The sequence below is a fragment of the Anarhichas minor genome, unplaced genomic scaffold, assembly GCF_050575085.1.
Source record: "Anarhichas minor isolate MPS153535 unplaced genomic scaffold, ASM5057508v1 ptg000062l, whole genome shotgun sequence".
Lineage (NCBI taxonomy): Eukaryota > Metazoa > Chordata > Actinopteri > Perciformes > Anarhichadidae > Anarhichas > Anarhichas minor.
This window is the reverse complement of record NW_027466508.1, coordinates 10038481-10059840: the sequence shown is the minus strand read 5'-3', so window position 1 is coordinate 10059840 and position 21360 is coordinate 10038481. Positions and strand designations below refer to the sequence as shown.

Here is a 21360-nt window from a genome sequence, read left to right as displayed (position 1 = left end):
GCACTGATGGTAACAGCACAGACACATACGGACGAAATGCATTCACACATAACACATCTCCTTAACCCTCACACACGCATGCACACGCATGCACACACACACACACACACACACACACACACACACTATCCTAAATCAGATTACGACCTTTTCTTATTTAATGTATAGAGTTTATCCAGTAAGTTCATGCTTTCATTTATTAACAGAAAACACAACAGCTGAATACATTATTATTATTATTATTATTACTGAAATAGTTTGCTCCTTACCCAGTTCTTGCTTTTCCACAAACTAATTACTTTCAAAATTATGCATATATAATACATATATTTTGTAAGAGTTTCTTTGTTGTGACTGTGATTTGTGATTACTGTGCTGACTAATTTGTGTATTGCAAGTCAATGACACAGTGAGTAGGTTATCTGTTACATATTGAAATTTGTAAATATTCACAAAACAAAACACGTGACATTGAAATATATCAACACGTTTTGAAAATAACGTTTTTTGGCATCTAAAAGTTGTTGAGAAAAAAAATCGAATTATTGGGAAAAACAATCATTTTGGGGCTTTTGTAAAAGTGAATACGATGTTCTGTAAAGTTTAAAGCAGTGGCTATTTAATTTGTAGCTAAATCTGTGTTACTTGAGTATCAGGTCTCTTAAGACCCGAGGTATATACTGTAGTACTGTTTGGCAATAGGCCCATGCATTTAAGGGTTGGAAACCCTATCTAAATCCTGTTTGCACACCTTTGGTGCTGAAACAATAAATCATTAATCGATCAAAAGAAAATCAAGTGATGTAAATTTCGATAAACCATTAATTACTGGAATGATTTACCAAACAAAATTGTCAAACTTAATTTTGTTTCAGCTTATCAAGTGTGAGGATTTGATGCTTTTCTGTTTTTTTATTTGGAAGTTGGAAAAAACAATTGTGATGAGCATTTTTCACTATTTTATAGACCGTACAATTAATCGATGAGTCTAAAAGCGACAATGGGGCAGTTAGAAATGAAAGTTGGAACCATACACACCTTTATCTTTGCCACCGCATCGATTCAGAAACTGATAAGAGTGTCACTGCAGTGTCTGTTTGACTTGTATGAAGTGTAACCTTGCCCCCTCCTTTCCTCCTCCCGCTGCTTTTTGCTTAGCGGTCTAACACACTCTAGTGGCATGTGGGACACCTTGGTTCAATACACCCTCCCTTACGCTCTCCGCCCATCAGTCAGATTCTAGGCACAGATACCTGCTGGGAAAACCAATCTATATTTGGACGAATAGGGGAGGAGAGGCGCGACCAGATCAATGTACAGATATTGATACACGCAGCCATGCGAGGAGACTACACTCCTTCTGAACTCATTCTCTCTCTCTCACTGAAAAGATTAGGAATCAAGATGAACTGCTGAGTAAGGTGTGTGTGTGTGTGTAGATGACAAAAAGAGACACTGTAACACACTGGCAGATACTACAGATAGAGCAGGGAGAAAGAGGAGCGATGGAGGAGGGAGTGGAGATACGTAGTGGAGACATAGATTACCACCACAGAGCTCAGTAATGGTGTGAGGGGAGCACGTCAATAATAAATACCTCCCATTACACCACGGCGGACCGCTGCAGCAGGCTGTACAGCACGACACCTGCTGACTCCCTGATCTACCTCAAATTACACTGATGCTCTCACACTGAGCTTCTGTGGACCACAACACACACTGGCTGCATCAAACACAGAGATATACTGCACAGTTACGCACAAAATCATACACGCGGCTCTGAATTCGTTTTCCAGAGCAGTACGGAGGTTGAGCGTCAGGGTTTGATCCCCGCTGACGACTCCCTGTTGGGCTCTCTGGATTTTTTTAAGGCCCGCCCCCACCCCCCTTATCTTCAAAGAGACGAGGCTTGACATCCAGGTGTTTTATAGTATTTGTGGCTCTGATCATCCATCAAGCCGATCGATCACTCTCCTAGCAGCTTTTATTAATGATCTTGTCAACCAGCCCGCTCTCGGGTGCAGCCGCTTGTCCGGGATGATAGATCATTAGCTAGTCTGCCTGCTATTTATTCTCTGATGACCTTGTCTCTCCCCATTGTTGAGTGGGCCGAGTTATGAGAGCAAGAACATGATAATTCACTATTGATTATGTATTTTTCAGTTTTTGTTCCCCGCAAAAAGTTGTTTAGCTGTGATCTTGTGCAAAGACACAGACAGTCAAGTCTTCAAGATCATTTTTTTAAAGGGGACATGTCATTCTCGTTTTCATGTTCATACTTGTCTTTTGGGTTTGTACTAGAAGATGCTCACATGCGTAATGTTAAAAAAACAAACATTATTTTTCTCATACTGTCTGTCTGATTATACCTTAAAGTTGTACTTAATTAGTAAGTAAACTGAGTAAAACTGAACTTATTTACTTTCCACCACTGGACACAGAGGTAGTGCTGCAGAGTAAATATGCAGGATAGCTCGATTCGTCATCGCCTTCATTTTAAAAACATGTTTTGGAACATCACAGAAAATGAGAAAAATATAATTAACAGAGGGACAGACAGGAAAGGAAAGAGGGGGAAAAAGAGAGAGAGAGAGAGGGGGGAAAAAGGTCAACAGAGAAAAAGGCAACGAGAAAACAGAGAGCGAGTCAGCGGGAGTTTCACAGGAACGAAGCCTGAGGCTGAGCCAGTGAGGTGTAAGTAGCTTTAGAATAAACATGAGCTCCATGTAAACAACAACCTGCCACTACAAGCATCGGTTACGCTCCCACACAGACCTGGTGGGGTTCTGGATTCACTGATGTGTGTTTGTATGTGTGTGTACTGTATACTCAGGGTGTCCCTGGGGCTGAAGAGCCTTGCCTGTCATCCTCCCATCACTCCTCTCTCTACCCACTTACATCCATAAAGCCTGTCATGTTGATCAAGTAGCTGCAGGCCCGAAGCCTTTTGTGATTGTCAAAAGAGTGCACATGGTAATGTTTGACTGTATAATTGAAGCCTGATTTTCTGTTTGTGACTGCAATGTACAACACAGCAGCAGTGTGTAAGTGCTGCCACAAATGCAGAGGCCACTGGTGTGTCTGTGGCTCATTACTTCAGTCTGACCTGTTTATTATGCAGTCGGTGTTCACAGAGAACAGGGAGGAACTTCTTTCTCCTCCGGAATCCTATATGATGGATGGCTTTCATGTTCGCAGCAGAATGACGGGCAGACCGAGACCTCTGTGGAGTCAGAGTGACAGAGGATGAGCTTCAAAGCTACGTCCTGTATGCACAAGTGCAAATCCTCAGAGTACAAGGAGCACAATACCACAGTGTTGACCTCTCTGCATTGGCTGCTTTGTGACGTTTACATTTCTGAACTGTTGTGTCCACATAGTAACCTAAAACTCTCTCTTATTCGCTTTCTTCCTGAGAGTTACATGAGAAGATCAATATCAATCTCATCCAACTCTTGGTAAGAAAGCGAAGAAGTATTTCCCTAAAATGTCATTGTTTTTCAGCAGCATCACTGCTGGGTGTGGTCAGACGGGTCCTGTTGCACCTGTAACCACACACAACCGTGATGCCATCGTGTACCGACACACTCTGGAGGTTAAACCACCGGGGGATCAGCTGGTGTTCAGTTGCTCTTATTCTGAAGCCCTTTGTAACTTTTCTTTAGAAAATATCGATATAGATAGTTCATACTTGTCCTTGTGTCCTTTGTTCTGTTCACAACAACTTGATTGATTGTACGTAGGTCTCCGTCGGCCCTGTGACAAAATTGCACGCTGTCAAGCTTTTCTGTCTGCCTTCATACACTTCAGGTGTATGCTGGGATATGATGCTGAGAAGCGGGTAGAGAAAATGAATCAATGATTGAATGAGCTGGCATTCAATCAGTGTGCTGGATGTAATACAAAAAAAATCTCACTTTGAAATCTAATACTGTTTCAATCTGTTGTTAGCTTGTGACGCCAGCTGGCTCCTGCTATAACCTAATGTGTCCATCGTCTGAAAAGATAGATACACTCATCTAGGAAAGTAAATAAATATTATTTTGCAGGCAGACTAATATTAAAAGTGAAACTGTGACCAAGTTAAAAAAACACCAAAACAACATGACAACGTAAACTCTCCCGTCATCTTCTTACAACATTGTCTACTATTTTTAAACCTTTGCCATTCTACCCAATCTCTCTAAGTGTCTCGAACACATAAACAACCTCACCGGTGTCCCCCATAACCCAGCCTCCCGGACCCTGGGGCCCAATAAGCAGCCATCTGCAGACAACCTCCCTCACCATGCTCCAGCAAACACAGGACGGGACTGTTTGACAGTGTGTGTGTGTGTGTGTTTGAGAAAGGGAGGTGGATGAAGTTCAAGGGCACGAGTACTCCATCAAGCTCGAGTCCAGGGAATATCTACTAGCTTCCCTTCCCCCCTTTTGTGCACCAGGGAGGCACTGAAACCCGTCCTTAGTGCCCCCCCCCCCCAAACACACACACACATACCTACAGTAAAGTGTATCTATTACTGCACACCATCTCTACGCTCTTCAGTTTTCATTTTGACCCACTGCTGCTAGCTGCAGCCTCGGCGTGGCCGCCCCAGCCCTCCTGCCCGTGGCCCTGGCCGACTCCCAGGTCTGGCGTGGGTGGTTGGGTGGGGCGGCGGGGGGATTTGGGGGCACTGAAGCTGTCCTCTGGTGCTCTTGCAGCCCTGCTTGCTCATCCATCCTAGCCTGCCAGCCCACAGATCGATAGCTCTGCTCTCTTAATCAGGTCTCTGGTGACTGTGGGCGGACAAGTGTGTGTGTGTGTGTGTGTGTGTGTGTGTGTGTGTGTGTGTGCGGACAGGAGCTTGTATCAGCTGGGGGTTGCACTTGTGTTTCTTTCCATCTCCAGCTCTCTGGCTGTTCATCACGACTGTTTATCTCAACCGTATGTTAGTGCCTTTCTTCTTTATCTATTTCATCTCGCTCAATATCCTACACTGACTTTCTTCTACATCTTCATTCCTGTCATCCACCTCTCTTCTATCAACTCTCTTGAGCCAGCTCTTGTTAAGGCTTCAATTTCTCTCACAGTTCCACTTCATGTGTTTGCTCGTCTCTGTGCCTTTTCTTACGTCTCCTCTCACACACACTCTGCCTATTCTGGCAGCGTGCCAGGGCTCATTCAAAAGGAGTCTTCACAGTCAAGTTGGTCCCGGTGCTACTGCAATCTGTTTTGGCTTGTGATGAAGTCAGAAGAGGTGAAGTGTTGGAGAAATGGTGATGAGAAAGGATGAGAGGCGAGCGGAGCGAGAGGGTTAGTCAGATGGAGTGCGGGGCGTCCAGCTGTGGTGTTGTGCCTTGCGAGAGAATCCGCCTTCAGGCTCTCATCACACCTGTGTAACCACAGCTGCACAGACACACACACACACACACACACACACACAAACAAACAAGCACACACACACACACACACACACACACACACACACAGAAAACAAGTGTGACTACACTGTAGTTCATTGAAAAAGTAGCAGACAAAAATAAGTCCAAAACACTTTTTCATTTCCATGTTGTACATTTTTGTTTACTTTTCAGTTAAACATTATGTCATTTCAAGTGCACCAGCGTGTGTACAATGCTCACACTAACAGTGTTTTATCACTGATCACATTTCAGAGTTCATTATGTCTCCTCTCTACCACCACATTGTCTTCTATTTTGTTTAGTGCGATTTAATTAAGAATGCTCTTTTTGATTCTGGTCACACCGCTCTACCACAAAATGTGTCCATTAGTATTCTCTGATCAAACCATTTTCACCAATAATATCAGAATACACCAAAAGGAGTGCTGAAAGCGCTCTTCACCAATAGGTACCGCTGCGTTCTAGCAAATTGTATTAGAACAGTTGAACATCTGGTTGATGGAAAGGACACGCCGATCCAATGCTCAGTATTGGGATCGCTCCAAAATCACTGAATCGGATACCAGAAAAAATAAGTATAATCTGATACGATCCACTTGCCTCAACTATATGTCAAGAAATGTCATTGAGGTATAGGCCACATTGAGTGTTGAGTTATATCAAGTATTTTGCACTACACTTGTGTCTTTTACAGAAAAGTGCACTTTAAATATCATTTTGAATGTTTGAATGGTGCCGACTAATCCAAAATGCTGCTAAACATTTAAATAAGAGTAGAATATTTCTTTCACAGTTTAAGCATGATGCTTTTTTTAGATGGCTAGGTTAGGCAAACTGCATCCATACGAATGTATCATGAACAGCTTAGTTGTTTAAAAGAGGGGGAGAGGCCGTATTGGATTGGTATCGGCAGATACTCGAGGTTGCCATATCGGTATCAGTGTCGAACATGAAGAAGGCAGATTGAACAGCTCCTCTGGGAGCAGACATTTCATAAACAGGTATACTGACTTTGATGTAAGTATATCACATTTCTATACTTCATACTAATGCACTATATATATTAATCTTTATCGTGCACTATTTTTGCAGTTAGTATACAAGAAATCAAGAAACTGCACCAATAGTGCCACAGTCAAATGAACTTCACAGAGAGAACGCAAAATGTTTTTTCCAAAGATTTTATGCCTATTATTTAGTTTAGAACTGTCTCACTACCATCTGCATTTCCTTTGTCCATTCCATTGAGGGGCAACAGTGTCCATAAAGTCTGCATAACAACCGTTTTGAGCATACTTTTGTCATGTCTCCAGTGTGAACTCACTACATACTCAACCTACTTAGAGTTCACACAGTATTGTATGATGGAACTGAGACATCACTACGATTACAAACCCTACAAAAGTGGGTCATTTTAGGTTGCATACCAATCAACAGTACTTGACAACGTCTTAGATATTATACGTCTGTCACATCCATATTTGTTTGTGTAAATTGTAACCACTTTGACCACCACCATCTATCTTCGATGCCACTTCAGATAATTTGGACTAGTTGCGATGCAGACATTTGTGTCCTCATACTGCCTCAATAAATCACGTGTCAAAGAGATGATTTCCAGACCTCTCTTGCACAGTGACTGATAAACAACGCTTGACATAAGTGGCAATCAATGTAATAGAATTACCTTTGTAGCCGTGTTCATAGTTGTGATTAAGTTACCTCAGAGGTCAAGTCATTTTCCATGAGGTGTTTTTTTCCATTACATCGTATTTCCTCGGTATACTTGTCTGATCTAAGGACAGCCGGGACGTGGCGTACATCTGCAGTTCTTCACCAGGAACATCTATGTTGACAATACATATTGAGGAGATCCAGTCACGGGAAGAAGTGTCGCAGGAGGTCCTTCTTGTTGACCTTGCCCATCTGATTCCTTGGCACCTCCTCCACCAGCACCAGGCCTGTGGGGATGGTGTAGGGTGCCATGTGCTCCCTGCAATAAACACTGATGTTAATACACTGACGATTGTTTACTGCAGAGAGGAAGATCAACACAGACAGGCATTCACCACGACAAGAACACTGATCAATGTGCACACAAGGATGGGAATATGCACACGCACACATATGCAACAACAAAGAAAAAAAGAAAAAAAAAAAAAAAGAAGGAAAACAATTGCAAAACAAAGGCTAGCCCTGTGGCAGAGTAGTCGAGATAAGAAAAGAAATGTCCTTCATACACTCTGCAGCTCTCCTCCCTAATATCCCCAATTCGCCTTCCAGACACAGACAATTCCCTTCTCGTACAAAACAATATAATCACTGTGAGATGAAATTAAAAAAAAGAAAGAAAGAATAAAAAGAAAAACAGAAGGCCGGGATAATTAAAAGTGTTTTATTTTTTCGCTTCTGAGTGCACGGTTGTTACGTCAAGTCTTGAAGCCTGGAGCTTTTCTATTATCTTCTAACCTAGTTTGTTTGTTTGTTTGTGCCCGAGTGTGTGCGTGAGTGTGTGTTCCTGTGTGCATGCTTGTGCTGCGAGTGAGCATAATGACTCATACCGCTGCCATCAAACACTCCTTTCAGCAGATGTCTCCGTCTCTCTGACTCAGTGAGTAAAGTGTGAGCGAGTATATGTGCATACATACACATCTCTGTAATGGGGCTCGCTCGTGTCACCAATTTCTCCCGGCCAGTGTGCCTGTGTGCGCCTGTGTGTGTGTGTGTGTGTGTGTGTCCAAGGCAGTGTGGGGCGCAGAGGGTGTGATAGAGATTCAGACTGACAGCTGAAGCCAGGGCACTGAAGAGTGAGCATCCATCTACTTGTTTATGTCTCATTTTATCTCCCTCTCTCTCTCTCTGCCCTGCACCCTGGCCTCAGCAGTGGACCGTGTGCTGGCACTGCCTGTCCGCTGGCTGCACCCCTGGCTGCAAACACTGTGTGTGTGTGTGTGTAAGAGTGTGTGTGTGTGTGTGTTAACCTGGGTCACAAGCAGCAGTAGTAAGCCACCATGCTGGACCAGCAGGGGCACAGCAGTAGGATCTAAAACCCCCACACCATATGGGGCCCACAGCCGTGACCGACCGACACACACACACACGCACTTCAGAGCTGTGAATAAATGGCAGAGGTGGGTAGTAGAGATATAGCGTAGTGGACATAAACAGATGGTGGGAAAGTGAAGAAATAAGTGGAAAAATGAATGAGACAAAAATGATATAGTGGGTGAGTAAAAGAGAAGGAAATGGAAAAAGATGAGGAGTGTTTGTGCCTTCAGTCGCTCCAAAGCGAAGGGCTGCATGTCACCACCAACTGTCTGCGTTAGACAAAATAAACTCTCCTGACATTTAGAAAGGGCAGAAAAAGAAAATCAGTTTGCACGTAAGGCAAAGCCGTTCGTAAAAACCATTTGTTCGCTTCCTCCGCATCTTCCTTCCTTTTTCCTCGTCTGCCTTTCCTTCAGCTCCCCTCATTAGTCCATCTCTGGCCTCTCTTTCTCTCACATCCCTTCATATTGATCTGCAGACTGCAGGGCCGGTCGCTGGGGATGTGTGTGCTGAACTGTAGAGTCTGCATTAGGAGCCTTCATTTGTTTACCACAAGACTGACAAAGAGCTGCGGAAATTGTCTTCTTGAATCGGCGTTAATAAGATTTAACCAAGACAGGGTCGGCCCTCCTTTGTAATGACGGGATATGGTGCTCTCTTTGTGTTTGTGGATTCAGGATGGTGGATTGGCTGTAAGTTATTCAGGTCACAGTCCCCACTGGTGGTACGGTTTGGAGACCACCTGCTATCGCAAAGGTTATAATACTTGAGGCGGGTTAAACTTTTTCGCTGAGCCTGCATTTTCGTTGCTGGAAACGAATGAAGGGGTTGTGTTTCTTCATGCAATGCTGTTGTCTATCTAAAGACAACCTTAGACAGAAGGATGCAGGTTTATACCTCTGTGTTTACAAGCTTCTTCCACACTTTAGTGTCGGTGAACAATAGTTAATCATGAATAAATCTATTATCAAACTGTGCCATGTATTCAGTACACACAATAACTAACCAACAGGCAGTGTCTACTAAAGAGAGATTATCTAGCTGAAAGTCACAGTACCTTGCCCAGGTCTTTAACTCTGGCAGGGTCATGGTCTGCCCATTCCTCAGCTGCACCACTGCAGTGACTTTCTGGCCCCATGTGGCATCTGGGGCCCCGATCACAGCCACATCTGCAAGGTTAGAAATCACACAGGCAGACATGTTGTTGTTACGTTTCAACTGCTTGAGTTCTATCATCTTGCAGTGCAGTGCGGGAGTATTAGGACATGGCCACTGTGTCGGCTCTGCGCTTCAGCACATTGATTTTAAAAGGGAACAATAACTGGGGTTAAAGGAGCTGACTCTACGTTTAAGTGGAGGGTGTCTACATGCACATCAGAAGGACAGTGTAGGAATTGTATTCCTTTTTCTAGATACCTCTATTCATTTTAGGGAACAGTCCAGAAGATTCCACTGTTTAGTCATGAAAAACTCCATTCAAAGGGCTACAAGTCCTATAAGTGACTAAATCTGTAGAGCACTCTTACCAATGATGTCTGGATGAGCCAGTAGGTGACGCTCCACCTCGAGTGCACTGATCTTGTAGCCACCACTCTTGATGATGTCAACACTGCTGCGGCCCCTAATCCAATACACACCGTCTTTGTAGACCGCAGTGTCTCCTGAAAGACACGACCATACGAGAAGAGAGGCAGTACAAATGAATTAAGAATAAAGCAGATTAGACAAAGGACATATAGAGAAAAAAAAAATAAGGAAAAAGAAAAAGAAATCAATTGGTTGTAATTAATGTAATTTATTTTGCATTTGTAAACAAACTAAGGGCCTGCAGGCTTTACTTCGACACAATGGTGCTTTGAGCGAAACGCTGATGTCAGCATGATAATGTGCTGACAATGGGTAAAACCACCTGCTGGTGGCGCTACAGGAAAAGTCAGGGATGTATGAATATTAACGGTGATCCATCCGATAGGACAGATATTTCATGCGGCTAGCATTGCTAAAGATTTACAAAAATCTAGCAAAACTGAATTGATTGAATCAGCAGAATTCTAACATTTTCTCTGAATTTCTGTAGAGCATATATTTGTGTTAGTAAATTTGGTTGTATACAAGCTGTGTGTGTGTGTGTGTGTGTGTGTGTGTGTGTAAGTATGCATGTGTGTTTGAGACAGAGAGGGTCAGACTGCAGTGGATGGATGAGTGTTTGTAAGATCCCCCTACATCCTCACTCACACGCACGCACACACACACACACACACACACACACACACACACACACACACACACACACACACACACACACACACACACACACACACACACACACACACACACACACACACACACACACACACACACACACACACACACACACACACACACACACACACACACACACACACACACACACAAGGTGTCTGGGGGACAGGTGTGGGGGAGGATGAGTACAGTATGTGGGATGAGGGGCTCAGCTGGGCCTGGGGATGACGAGCAGAGGAAATGGGTCAGTATGGATGAGTGGAGAGAGACAGAGGGAGAGAAAAATGGACAGAGGAGGAAAAGAGTGGAGAGTGGAAAAGCAGGTACAGGAAGGAGTCCGTTTGGATTATTACAGGTGGTACGTCCACAGCTGAGACCGAGGAGGGAATAGGTGTGTGTGTGTGTGATGCTGTGATGAGGTTAAGCGGACAGTGTAGTTAAGGTTGGAGGGTTGAATAGGGGGTGGACTGAGAGGTCAACAAAGGTCAGGGATGGGGGCCGCGGCTGTAGCTACAACACAACCGAGGACAATTTATCTGCTGAATAGATGAGGAAGTTATATTCCACAACTGCACACAAATAACATGAGTTTTTAACTTTTAAGGCTAATTGTGATATTTCTTTTTATTAATATATTCTCTATAATTTTTCTACACGTATATTATACTGCAAATAAAACATCTTAAAATCTGCACATTTATTTAATTCTAGAAACAATATTCTGGTTACAGACCCTCTTCAGACATACCGTTTCCTTTTTTATACCGAACAATAATTTAAAATAAATAATAAATAATTGACCCCCCAGAATTCAATACCTGCCATTGTGGAGAAACATTAAGAACATTGTGCAAGGAGATGACATTTAAATATATATATATATATATATAATTTATTAAATTAATATATGAAATGCAATACATTAATATAAAATACTATAGTTAATAAAATATGATCTCACCTAAGTAATGTATTTCCCAAAATGTTGGACTATTCCTTTATGAATTATGAGGGTTGGGGCTGCACGGAGGAGACTTTGCACTCATTCCCTCAGCATTTAAAAAAATCCTGGATACGGCCCTGCGGAGCATTTCCACCAGGTTAAGCTGTGCGCGTTTGCAGACACTACAGCAGGAAGAAGTCCACACCTGAAATATGGAATCATTAACAGAAAGGACTGGCCCTGCCTCACTTTGAATCAACACAATGAAGCATGTTAGGAGAACAATTATATGTTGATGGTGGTCTGTGTTTACTGCCATCTTCCATCAGTCCTCTACTTCATCATTTAATCTCATTTCACATTCTCTAGTCTAACTCCCGTTTGCATCTATCTATCTTACATTTTTGTCCACTTTCTCAGTGTCAGCCAAACACACACACTATGTTTTTTTTATTTTTTATTATTTTCTTTGGTTCCATCCTTGCCCTCCATTCTTTTCTCACTATCTCCAGAGCATCTCTCATCACATCTCGCGTTTCCTTCCCTCCACCTATCTTCACCGTCTCTTCTTCCCCCTCTTGCCTCTCCGCTTCAGCATCAATAGAGGGCCCATCTGTTCCCATACATCACGCACTTCATTTCAGTTTATTAGCTGGGATAAATCATAAATATTTCATTATACATCACGGGCGGCTGTCGCCTGCACACCGACAATTTATCACCGCTGCCCTCTCTGCCGGCTTTCAACGGCGGCTATAAGCTTTCCAGTCTATTAAACAAGATTGATACAGTGTGTAAATTTAGATATTGGGAATTTCTTCACAGACCACTGCTCCGCACTGATAGGCCGGGGTAACAGGGGAGGAGAGGGAAAGGGAGGCAGAGCAGAGGGAGGGAGTGGAGAAGCTTGGTTGGGTGTTAACATCACTAACAGTAGTCACAGTTTCCCCCATTCCCCTCCTCTGGATGAGGGGGGGGGGGACAAACTGTAGGAATAATTTGGTTACAGCTATGAAGCTCTCTCTCATCTTATGCATATAGAGATGGGGGCAATAGCAGTTTATAGTGTGTCCCGTGTGTGTGTGTATGCTTAATCTGAAACGAATACAATTACCATCAAATTTGTCCAGTTGCCTGCAAATGTTTAAGCGTAAAGGGGACGGAAACAGCATTAATGAGGCAATGTTTGACAATAGGGTGGAAAGGAAACACTCATCACACAACATACTTGAATTGAGTTTGAAGTACTTATACAGGAGTCTTTAACCTTGTCTCTTTGAGGAGGAGGAAATAACGAGGGAAAGACCGGCATGTTTGGAGAGAGTCACAAGTGGGAATAGTGATTGCAGAACACAGACTGATAAGAGAGGAAAGAAGGGCGGGAGAGAGATTGTTGGGAACTGTGTTACAAGGACGCACACATACACACAAGCTTGCACACATACATACTGTATGTGCACACATGGTACATGCATAGACACACACATACGCACACCAACACTACTTCAGGCGTCAGAGACTCTGCCATTATGTGTTATGGCGTCGGAGGCAGATATGGCCGAATGGCTTTCTTAATTAAAACGATAAGAAGCCTAATTGCACTGGGCTTTCATCTCATTCTGAGGCATTAAAGAAAGTGAAGGCACACAGAGTAGGAAAAAAGAAAGAAATAAAAACAGTTCAAGACTTTAACTGGAGGATGGAGGGCAGAGGAAACTTCCATCATGCCTTTCAGAGAAGAAGAAAATGATATCAGCTGGCTCTGCAGAAAACAGCATCCTGTTACAGCGTAATTCAAATTTCTTAAAATGAACACTAAATTATTCAAAGTCATTAATTATCATTTTCTTAACAGGAAAAACAACATTGTGCACAGAAGTGTGTTATGAACAGCGTTTAAAATTCTAGCCACAGACAGTTTTGCGCTCACACAAAATTGCCTTCAGAGGCAATTTTGTGTGAGCGTGACATTTTAACATCTTAGCAGAACTCTTGTGATTGTCCATCAGTCCTGCCGACATCTTTTTGGTTACTCAAACAAGTCGGCAGCGGTGTCATTCTTGACAATTTCAATGGTAAACCAAGCCTATTACATTGAACAAGAGGGAAGAGGAGAAATATGAATAGGCTGCCGTGAGAGGGGACGAGGTAACCCCAAAGATGTAAAAGCAAAGCACATCTTAAAACACGTGGCCTCCACACTGCAGAAAACACAAATATAATATTTTACTGTACCTGGAAGGTAATGTATAAATCACATTTCTAAACACAATTTATTCAACACAATTTTGATCATGCAAAGTCTATTTGATATTTAGCTTCATGACTACATGTTATCAGGTAGGATCCCTCTGGCTGCACCAGGCTGTTGGCTCTTTACCCATCAAACAAACTGTTTGCCTTTCTCCCTCAGCACCCACTCATCAGACTCTCAGAGCTGGCAGGGAAGCAGCATGGGGGCTCCACAGTGATGGTGCCATTTATGTTGCCTCAGAAAAATGTGAAGTATGATTTGAAACAATTCAGAAATAGCTATGGGGTATTTTCCAGGCTTTCCACAAATAATTCAATGCTGTCATCAATTGATTTCTGATGGAGTGCACACATGTGCCGTGGCAAAAAAAAATGTAATTGAAGAGGTCTCGGTCGACTATTCAAAACTACACATAGTCTGGACGGGTTTCTTTGCCGAGACAAAGTGTGTGAAAGAAAAGGGCAGCGTGTGACATATGACAAAGGTCAACATCACACAAACACTTCAGCCTGTGTGCCACTAGCACCGCTGCTGCTGGAGGTGTTTGGGGAAAGAGAGAGGCAACTGAAATTCCACAAAAACATTGCTGTTTTTTTTTCGTGGAGGTGACAGAAGTCATCTATTAGGTCTTCAGGACCTTCAAGCGGTAACCCGTAACAGAAATAAATAACTGATGTGGGAGTATTTGTAACTGTTTGAGATTTGAGTCTGACCTTGATCTCACCACCATGTGCACACCCCCACTCCACCCTGGAGATGTGGCTGGCATGTAGCCTGCTTTAAAGTGCACACTAAGCGTGATCAAATGAAACCAATGATCCAGATTCACATTATCATCTCATTCTGGCTTTGACGTACTGCACACTCAAAATCAGACTGCAACAGAACCTTTGATCCATGGGTACAGAGTCTGGATAAAATAAATCTAATTCTAGACACTGGTTGGATGGTTAAAAATATAAAGAATTGAATACATTTGGGCTACTACACTGTACAAATAAACAAACACATATTGGCACACTGGGTTTGTAATGTATGCTGCGTTATTAAAATTGACAGTTATCATGCTGTGTAAATGTATCTATGGTATTGAAAACATTTGCATAAGTGAGTGTGTGTGTGAGTTACAGACAAGAGAAGTCCGTCTGCGCTGTTGTTGCAATATATACACTAATTGTTTATCCTTATTGGACATTATTCTGAAAGCTCAAAGCTGATGTTATTTTTCATTTTGTAGTAAATTCAACATGCTATAATGCTGCTTTAAAAAAAAAAAAAAAAAATCTGGTTTATAACACTGTTCTCATTCCATTAAGGGTCATTGTAACTGATATTTATACTACTACCACTACTACCAACAACAATGTATGCCCTGACACCGTGATATTTTCTTAGACACCAGTGACTCCGTTACATCTGGTAAAACGTCACAGCGGCGTTATTTGGATAAACTAACAACATACTGGGACTCGGAGCCGGTGCAGACGTCTGCATAGATTCAAATCACAGCGTATCTGTAGCGTGAGACGTCTGATGCGCTTGCAGTCTAGACGGAGGGCTAACCAATTGTCGGTTATATTCATTCAAACACTACAGCAGTGGTCATTGCTGACACACCTGGCGAAGATCTGCACTCTACTGAGTGCAGCTTTGTAGTTCAAAGTGCATTTAGGCTACAGTGAAGTCTTCTGTACACCATCTCTGCAGACACCTAGACGTGCTAAAAGAATGTTCAAAACCCATTGAATAGCTTCAGTGAATAGTGTTATTCCTTTTCAGAGGTACAATTTATCAGCCATGTGTTTATTATACATGTCACGGCACTAGGATCACTTAAGTGCTTAAAGTGCGAGGAGGCGAGAAGGCACAAGTGGAGTCACAGTCTTTCACCACGTTCAGCAGGACCTAAACTCTCACACCGCGGGTCAAAGCCGAGTGTCCTCCATCATCACTGTGGAGAGGAGAGCCTTATCGGCACAGAGATGTGAGAGGTCTAGATGAGAGTTGTGTCTCTTCTCAGAGTGACTGTAAACACTTAGCATATATGAATATTAATGTTCCACATTAAAGCCCCGGTGCCTAGATGGAAGAGTTAATGAGGATAAATAACAGACAGCCAAGCAGTGAAATCTCAGCCCTGACATTATTTATCATCCTTAACTTTTGTCACGGCTCTTTTTCTTTTGTAATTAATATCGAACAAGAAAGCACTTTGCACTTGGATGAGTGAACTAATTTGTTTAATATAATGCCATTAAGGGAGCTTGAATTGCTTTATATTCGGGTGGCTGATTATATTCCTTGCTGGGTTGCCTCTCCACCAGCAGATAACAAGCTGAACTTGAGGATTGATGTCCGTCTCAGATCTGCCATGTTCATCAAGCAAACTACTTAACTGCCGTTTACGTGGTCCTTCTCTGCACTGAATCACACAAACGTGATAGTCGACCAAGACACCTCGGTTTCCAGAAAACAGCCGTCGATTGTTCAGCCTGAACACCGAGCGAACCAGATTTCAAAACTCAGATTACTTATGTACAAGTTTTACCACCACAAAATTGTCTTTTCCGAGGTTTTCCGCAGAAAAATATACAGTGGCAGCTGCTTCACCAGTTTGCCAAACACTCCTGGAGTTTAGTGGCTCATATGAAGCAGTGTTTCACTACATATACCTGCAACTGGTGTTCATAAAACCCCGGACCACCGTGTGTTGACACCTAGGCTGTGAATGTTACAGGGGCGGCTGGTTTGAGCATAGTGCTGCGAGCGAGGGGTGTTTGTGAATCCCACAGGGAGCTCTGACATTGGAGTTAGGAGGACACATAGTGACTTGAGGTTAAATATGACATTGGGAACACGGAGAGGGATGGAGGCAGGGAAGAGGAGAGCACAGCTGGGAGCGAAAGAGCGATGCACAAATGACTAGTGATGGCTCTGCAGGATATGAGCCACACTTCTGTTTGTCTGTCTTGTCCGCGGAGAGATTACCCTGCAGACCTGAAGCTCACCTTTACAGCTGGGGTTACATCAGCCACACACAAGCAGACACAGACAGACCAACACACGTGTTAAGAAGAGGACATGTGCGCACGCACACACACACTCACTCACTCACTCAATCAGACTGTGGCTAAGTGGATAGCAGGGCCGTCTTTCAATCAGAGGGTCAGCGGTTCAATCCCCGGCTCCGGCTCCGCTAGTCGCATGTCGATGTGTCCTTGAGCAAGACACTTAACCCCAAAATTGCTCCCGTAGCTGTGCCTACGGTGTAGAAATGTGATAGACTCTGAATTGTAAGTCGCTTTGGATAAAAAGCGTCTGCTAAATGACTGTAATGTAATGTAATGTTTTAACCTTTGTGATTTGTCAAATGAAACGTCTGGTTCAGACTGAAATGCAGCAACTTACGTTCATAATATAAGGCTCCTAAAATACTTGTAGAAATGGTTTTAGTTGCAGAACAACAGAACCTCGACCAGATAATATTTTGCCACATTTATTGCCAATTGTGTCTCTTATAGGGTTGAATTGGCTCACACAAGCAGGTTGAGTAAAAGCAATTGAGTGTAAAACTGAGGTAAAGTGACCGCCTTTTATCCCCTTTGTTAACTTTTTTGATTCTGAGCGCAAGTCTCTCCAAGTTAATCAAATTAATAATTAAACACCAGAAAAGGTAGGGTTAACACACACACACACACGCACGCACACGCACACACGCACACCTTCCGCTAAATCACTAATGCCTAAGCTTACCTCTCTTCCCACAAGTCCTTATTAATTTATGTATTCATACATATATTGATGGTTTATTTCAGCACATCATAATTCATTCCGGGTGGAGTACCAGGCTCTCTTGGTTGGAAGGTTACGACTAAAGCCAAACCGACAACACCGATTTCAGTTTATCTCTTGCTCGTGTCTCACCTTTGTTGCCCCCAACTTGAAGTATTTACATGTGCGCATCAAATCCAACAAGAAAAGCCCTCGCTGTCTGCAGCTCTGGACGAGCACAAAAAGAGGGCTTAAAAAAGGCGAGAGGGGATCAATGTGTGCCGAGATGTTCATGAAGATGAGTGGAAAGAGAGAGCACTCGGGAGAAGGTGACAGCTTGCCTATAGAGTTGCCAGTCATGCTACACAGGAGCCGCTCGCACTAGAGGAGACACCTCTGGCCAGCTGAGAACCTATCGATCTAAACTCTCACGCTCCTCTCCACTTCTTATGCTCCACTTTATTCTCTTTCCCTTTGTCTCCTCTTCCTATTGGCCTGTCAGTCTCCCCTCTAAGCTGTATTTACTTCTCAGACTTCATCTTCCACTTTGTGTCATCCACACATCGCAAACAGAATGGGGTTTTTTAAGACATTTTCAACTGCGATGGATTTTAAACCATTTTTGCTTTTATTTCAGCTAAATGCAGTTCTGCTGGCTGACCAGACAGGTTGTGAAAGCAGTAGCCCGAAATGCTCTATTTAATCCAGCTTTGGATGACTGGGAGGAATATGACTTTCCTCAACAGTAAGTGCATTTCCATCAACCCGTTTTTAGTGCAACTGACAGAGAAATGTTGCATTCAAAGTGTATTTCACTTGGCTGAGGTGGAAATGTGGATGTATTGATAAAAAGAAAATGTGTCAAACAATGGAAACAGACTTAGCGAATAAATAATGATGTACATGAAGCATGTGACTTAGATGTCCACTGAAGCTTCAGTTTCACAGCGGAGATAATAGGAAGCGCCTGATTCCTAATGATGGCAAAACAGTAGTGGGTGGAAACACATCATTTGCAATTTCTTTTGTTGATTTTCTGGAAATTTGGTTGAAATTTGATCGACAGTTGAACAGAAACGAATCTATTATCTCACTGAAGATTGAAGATGCAATAAAGGTCTGGAAATTGTATGCGGAGGCTAAATGAGAATATATTATATAATATATTCTTTAAACAATCTTTGTAATAATTCATACTAAACCTAGAAATAACCTGACGAACACTGTACATTACTTCTGTTGTACCATAACTGTGTTCGTCCTGTAGATCTCAGATACAGTATATCAAAAGAGCCATCGGATAACTTTAAACCTGGAGGACTATCTTTTTGAAAAGCTCTTGTTGCTACTGCACTCAGGCCAGAAGCTAGTTTGATAAATGGCACTTCTTGGCCAGAGTCGAGTCTCTCAGGCTGCATACAAATCCTGACTGGCAGACTGATGGAGCGTCGCAGCCTGAGAGTAGATGGTGCTTAGGAGGCACAATTTAGGGCAGGGAAGTTCCTTAAACACTTCACTCTGGTCTCGTTAGTGGATGAATGAGATGTTATGCGTATCTTATTGCGTTATCGTCCTATTTGGAATTCGATGGGAAGACATCGATTTTGCCGGCAAAAAAGTACATCTTAGTCAGATCCCTGAAAAGCAGACTACTGCCGAACGCCGTTCATTTTCCTCGATGACATGGAGGTCAAACACTGGATGTAGACAAAGTGAGAGACGGAAAGCTCGATGGGAAGGTGACAAAAGAGGAGCAAGAGTTAGGAAGGCAGAATTGGAATGGCGGTTTGAGACAGTGTGTGTAAATTCACATTTGAAAGTTTTATTTTAATAATAAAACTTTCAATGTTGCGCAACAAAGAAAGAGGACAATTCAACAGAACCACAGGTTAATGTTATGGTCATCAGTCAGTTTAAATTACTACAACTTTATTTCAAAAAATTATAAAAAAATGTTGTTCTGTGATGGCTCTTAATACTACAATACCCATGAGCCTTGGCTCAAGTGCTTCAATTGCCACCTAACATTGTCTAAGCAACAAATAATGTAAACTTTCTCTTTTGGTACCCTGGATGAACGAAAAAACCTCCCATTTCACATCTATGTGTGCGTTTATGTTGGCATCAGGGAACACAGGCAGGTGGGTGGGTAAGTAATGTGTTTGATACATTCCTATTGAGCAGACCACAGTGTGTGTGTGTGTGTGTGTGTGTGTGTGTGTGTGTGTGTGTGTGTGTGTGTGTGGGGGGGGGGGGGGGCTTGAGGGACTGGTCTGTGGGGAGCTGATTGCGCGGCTCTCATTATGTGGCCAGTGGCTGTAATGGAGTGTGACAGCAGCGTGCTGTGCTCTGGATCTCTGTCCTTCCAGCCTGCAAAGCCAATTAAACACACTCTGCCCTGCTCTCCCACTGCCTCACCCAGCATCGCTCTCCATCACTTGCTCCATCCTTGCTTCTGTTCATCCCCCCAACCCCTCGTCCTCCACCACCACCACCACCACCATCATCACCGGCTCTCCATCCTCACCTTAACCGTGCCCACTCTCTCTGGGACCTTACATGCAATCCTTTGTAGCCGACTCTCTCAACCCAAGCCCCGCACATAGTTCCAGCTCTTTCCTCACACTTTTGCCTCTGGCCTTTTATTTCCTGTTGTCTACACGACAATCAAAAGCTCCAATCGCTTCTGCCCTCCCTTCCGTGTCCCCGAGCCTCCCCTCACGCAAACCTAACGCCTGTCTCCCCGTGGCTTTGCAGTGCAGCAAAGCTCCTTTGGGGGGGGGGGGGGGGGGAAGAGAATTTCTGGGCTGCAGGGAGAGAGAGAGAGAGAGATGACAGCTTCCCTGTGTGCTGCCACACACACACTAAAGGAAGAGAGAGAAAGAGAGAGAGTGCAATACTTGGTTTCTCAAGACCCAGAGCAGTCACAACCACTTAGGAGGAAAAATGCCCTGCAGCACCAAAAACACACATAGTCCATTTATCACTCCCTCATAGTCCCCCAAAATGTGTGTGTGCGCGCATGCACACATGTGCACACACACACAAACACACACATTCAATTTCTGAGTGTGTGTGCCTACTGGACTGGATTTTAAAGTGTTTAAAATCAAGCCCCTGAAAGTGCAGTCTGTACCAAAGACGAAAAAATCTTTTGACATCTTTCCTCTTTGTGTGAATCCCTCTGACAGCACAACTCATGTAGATGCAATTAGTGGCAGACTTCACTCCCTCCAAGGTAATGTGTGTGTGTGTGTGTGTGTGTGTGTGTAGGCATGCACAGTGTTGAAGGGTGAGTTAAGAGAAAGGGGAAGAAGACAGGTGGGTTTGGTACCTGTTTTGAACCAGCCGTCATCAGTGAAAGACTCTGTGGTCTCTTGGGGTTTGTTCCAGTACTCTTTAAAGACAGACGGACCTCGAACTAGGAGCTCCCCTTCTTTCCCCTCCAGACCTGGAAGTACCTGCGATATATTTTCACGGAGATAAAGGGAGAGACCGAGATGGATGCTACAGACGGTTTAAAAGAGTTGAGTGCACTATCCACTTGATGCAATAGCCAGCATCAGCAAGGCAACACATGCTGAACCGCATGCAAAGTTATGAAGGCAACAGACTGTATTTACATTGGAAATAAATAAGCTGGCGTTTACAGTAAAGTATGGAGTTTGTAATTCAT

General features: G+C 43.3%; 2 protein-coding genes across 3 annotated transcripts in view; both read right to left on the bottom strand.

Moving 5' to 3' along the window:
* Window positions 1-4722, bottom strand: part of cdh15 (cadherin 15, type 1, M-cadherin (myotubule)) — a 31579-nt gene extending 26857 nt beyond the window's left edge. Inside the window, exon 1 of the mRNA XM_076077618.1 lies at window positions 4564-4722. Coding sequence (XP_075933733.1) covers window positions 4564-4722 — 159 coding nt within the window. The remainder of the gene's footprint in view (window positions 1-4563) is intronic.
* acsf3 (acyl-CoA synthetase family member 3) overlaps window positions 1-21360 on the bottom strand; it is a 46696-nt gene that overhangs the window by 11899 nt on the left and 13437 nt on the right. For both annotated transcript variants that reach the window (XM_076077856.1, XM_076077857.1), the window contains 5 exons: window positions 21019-21145; window positions 9981-10115; window positions 9512-9623; window positions 3692-7399; window positions 3107-3223 (listed from right to left, as the gene is read on the bottom strand). In XM_076077856.1, the coding sequence (XP_075933971.1) occupies window positions 7285-7399; window positions 9512-9623; window positions 9981-10115; window positions 21019-21145 (489 nt within the window). In that variant the 3' untranslated portion in view covers window positions 3107-3223; window positions 3692-7284. The remainder of the gene's footprint in view (window positions 1-3106; window positions 3224-3691; window positions 7400-9511; window positions 9624-9980; window positions 10116-21018; window positions 21146-21360) is intronic.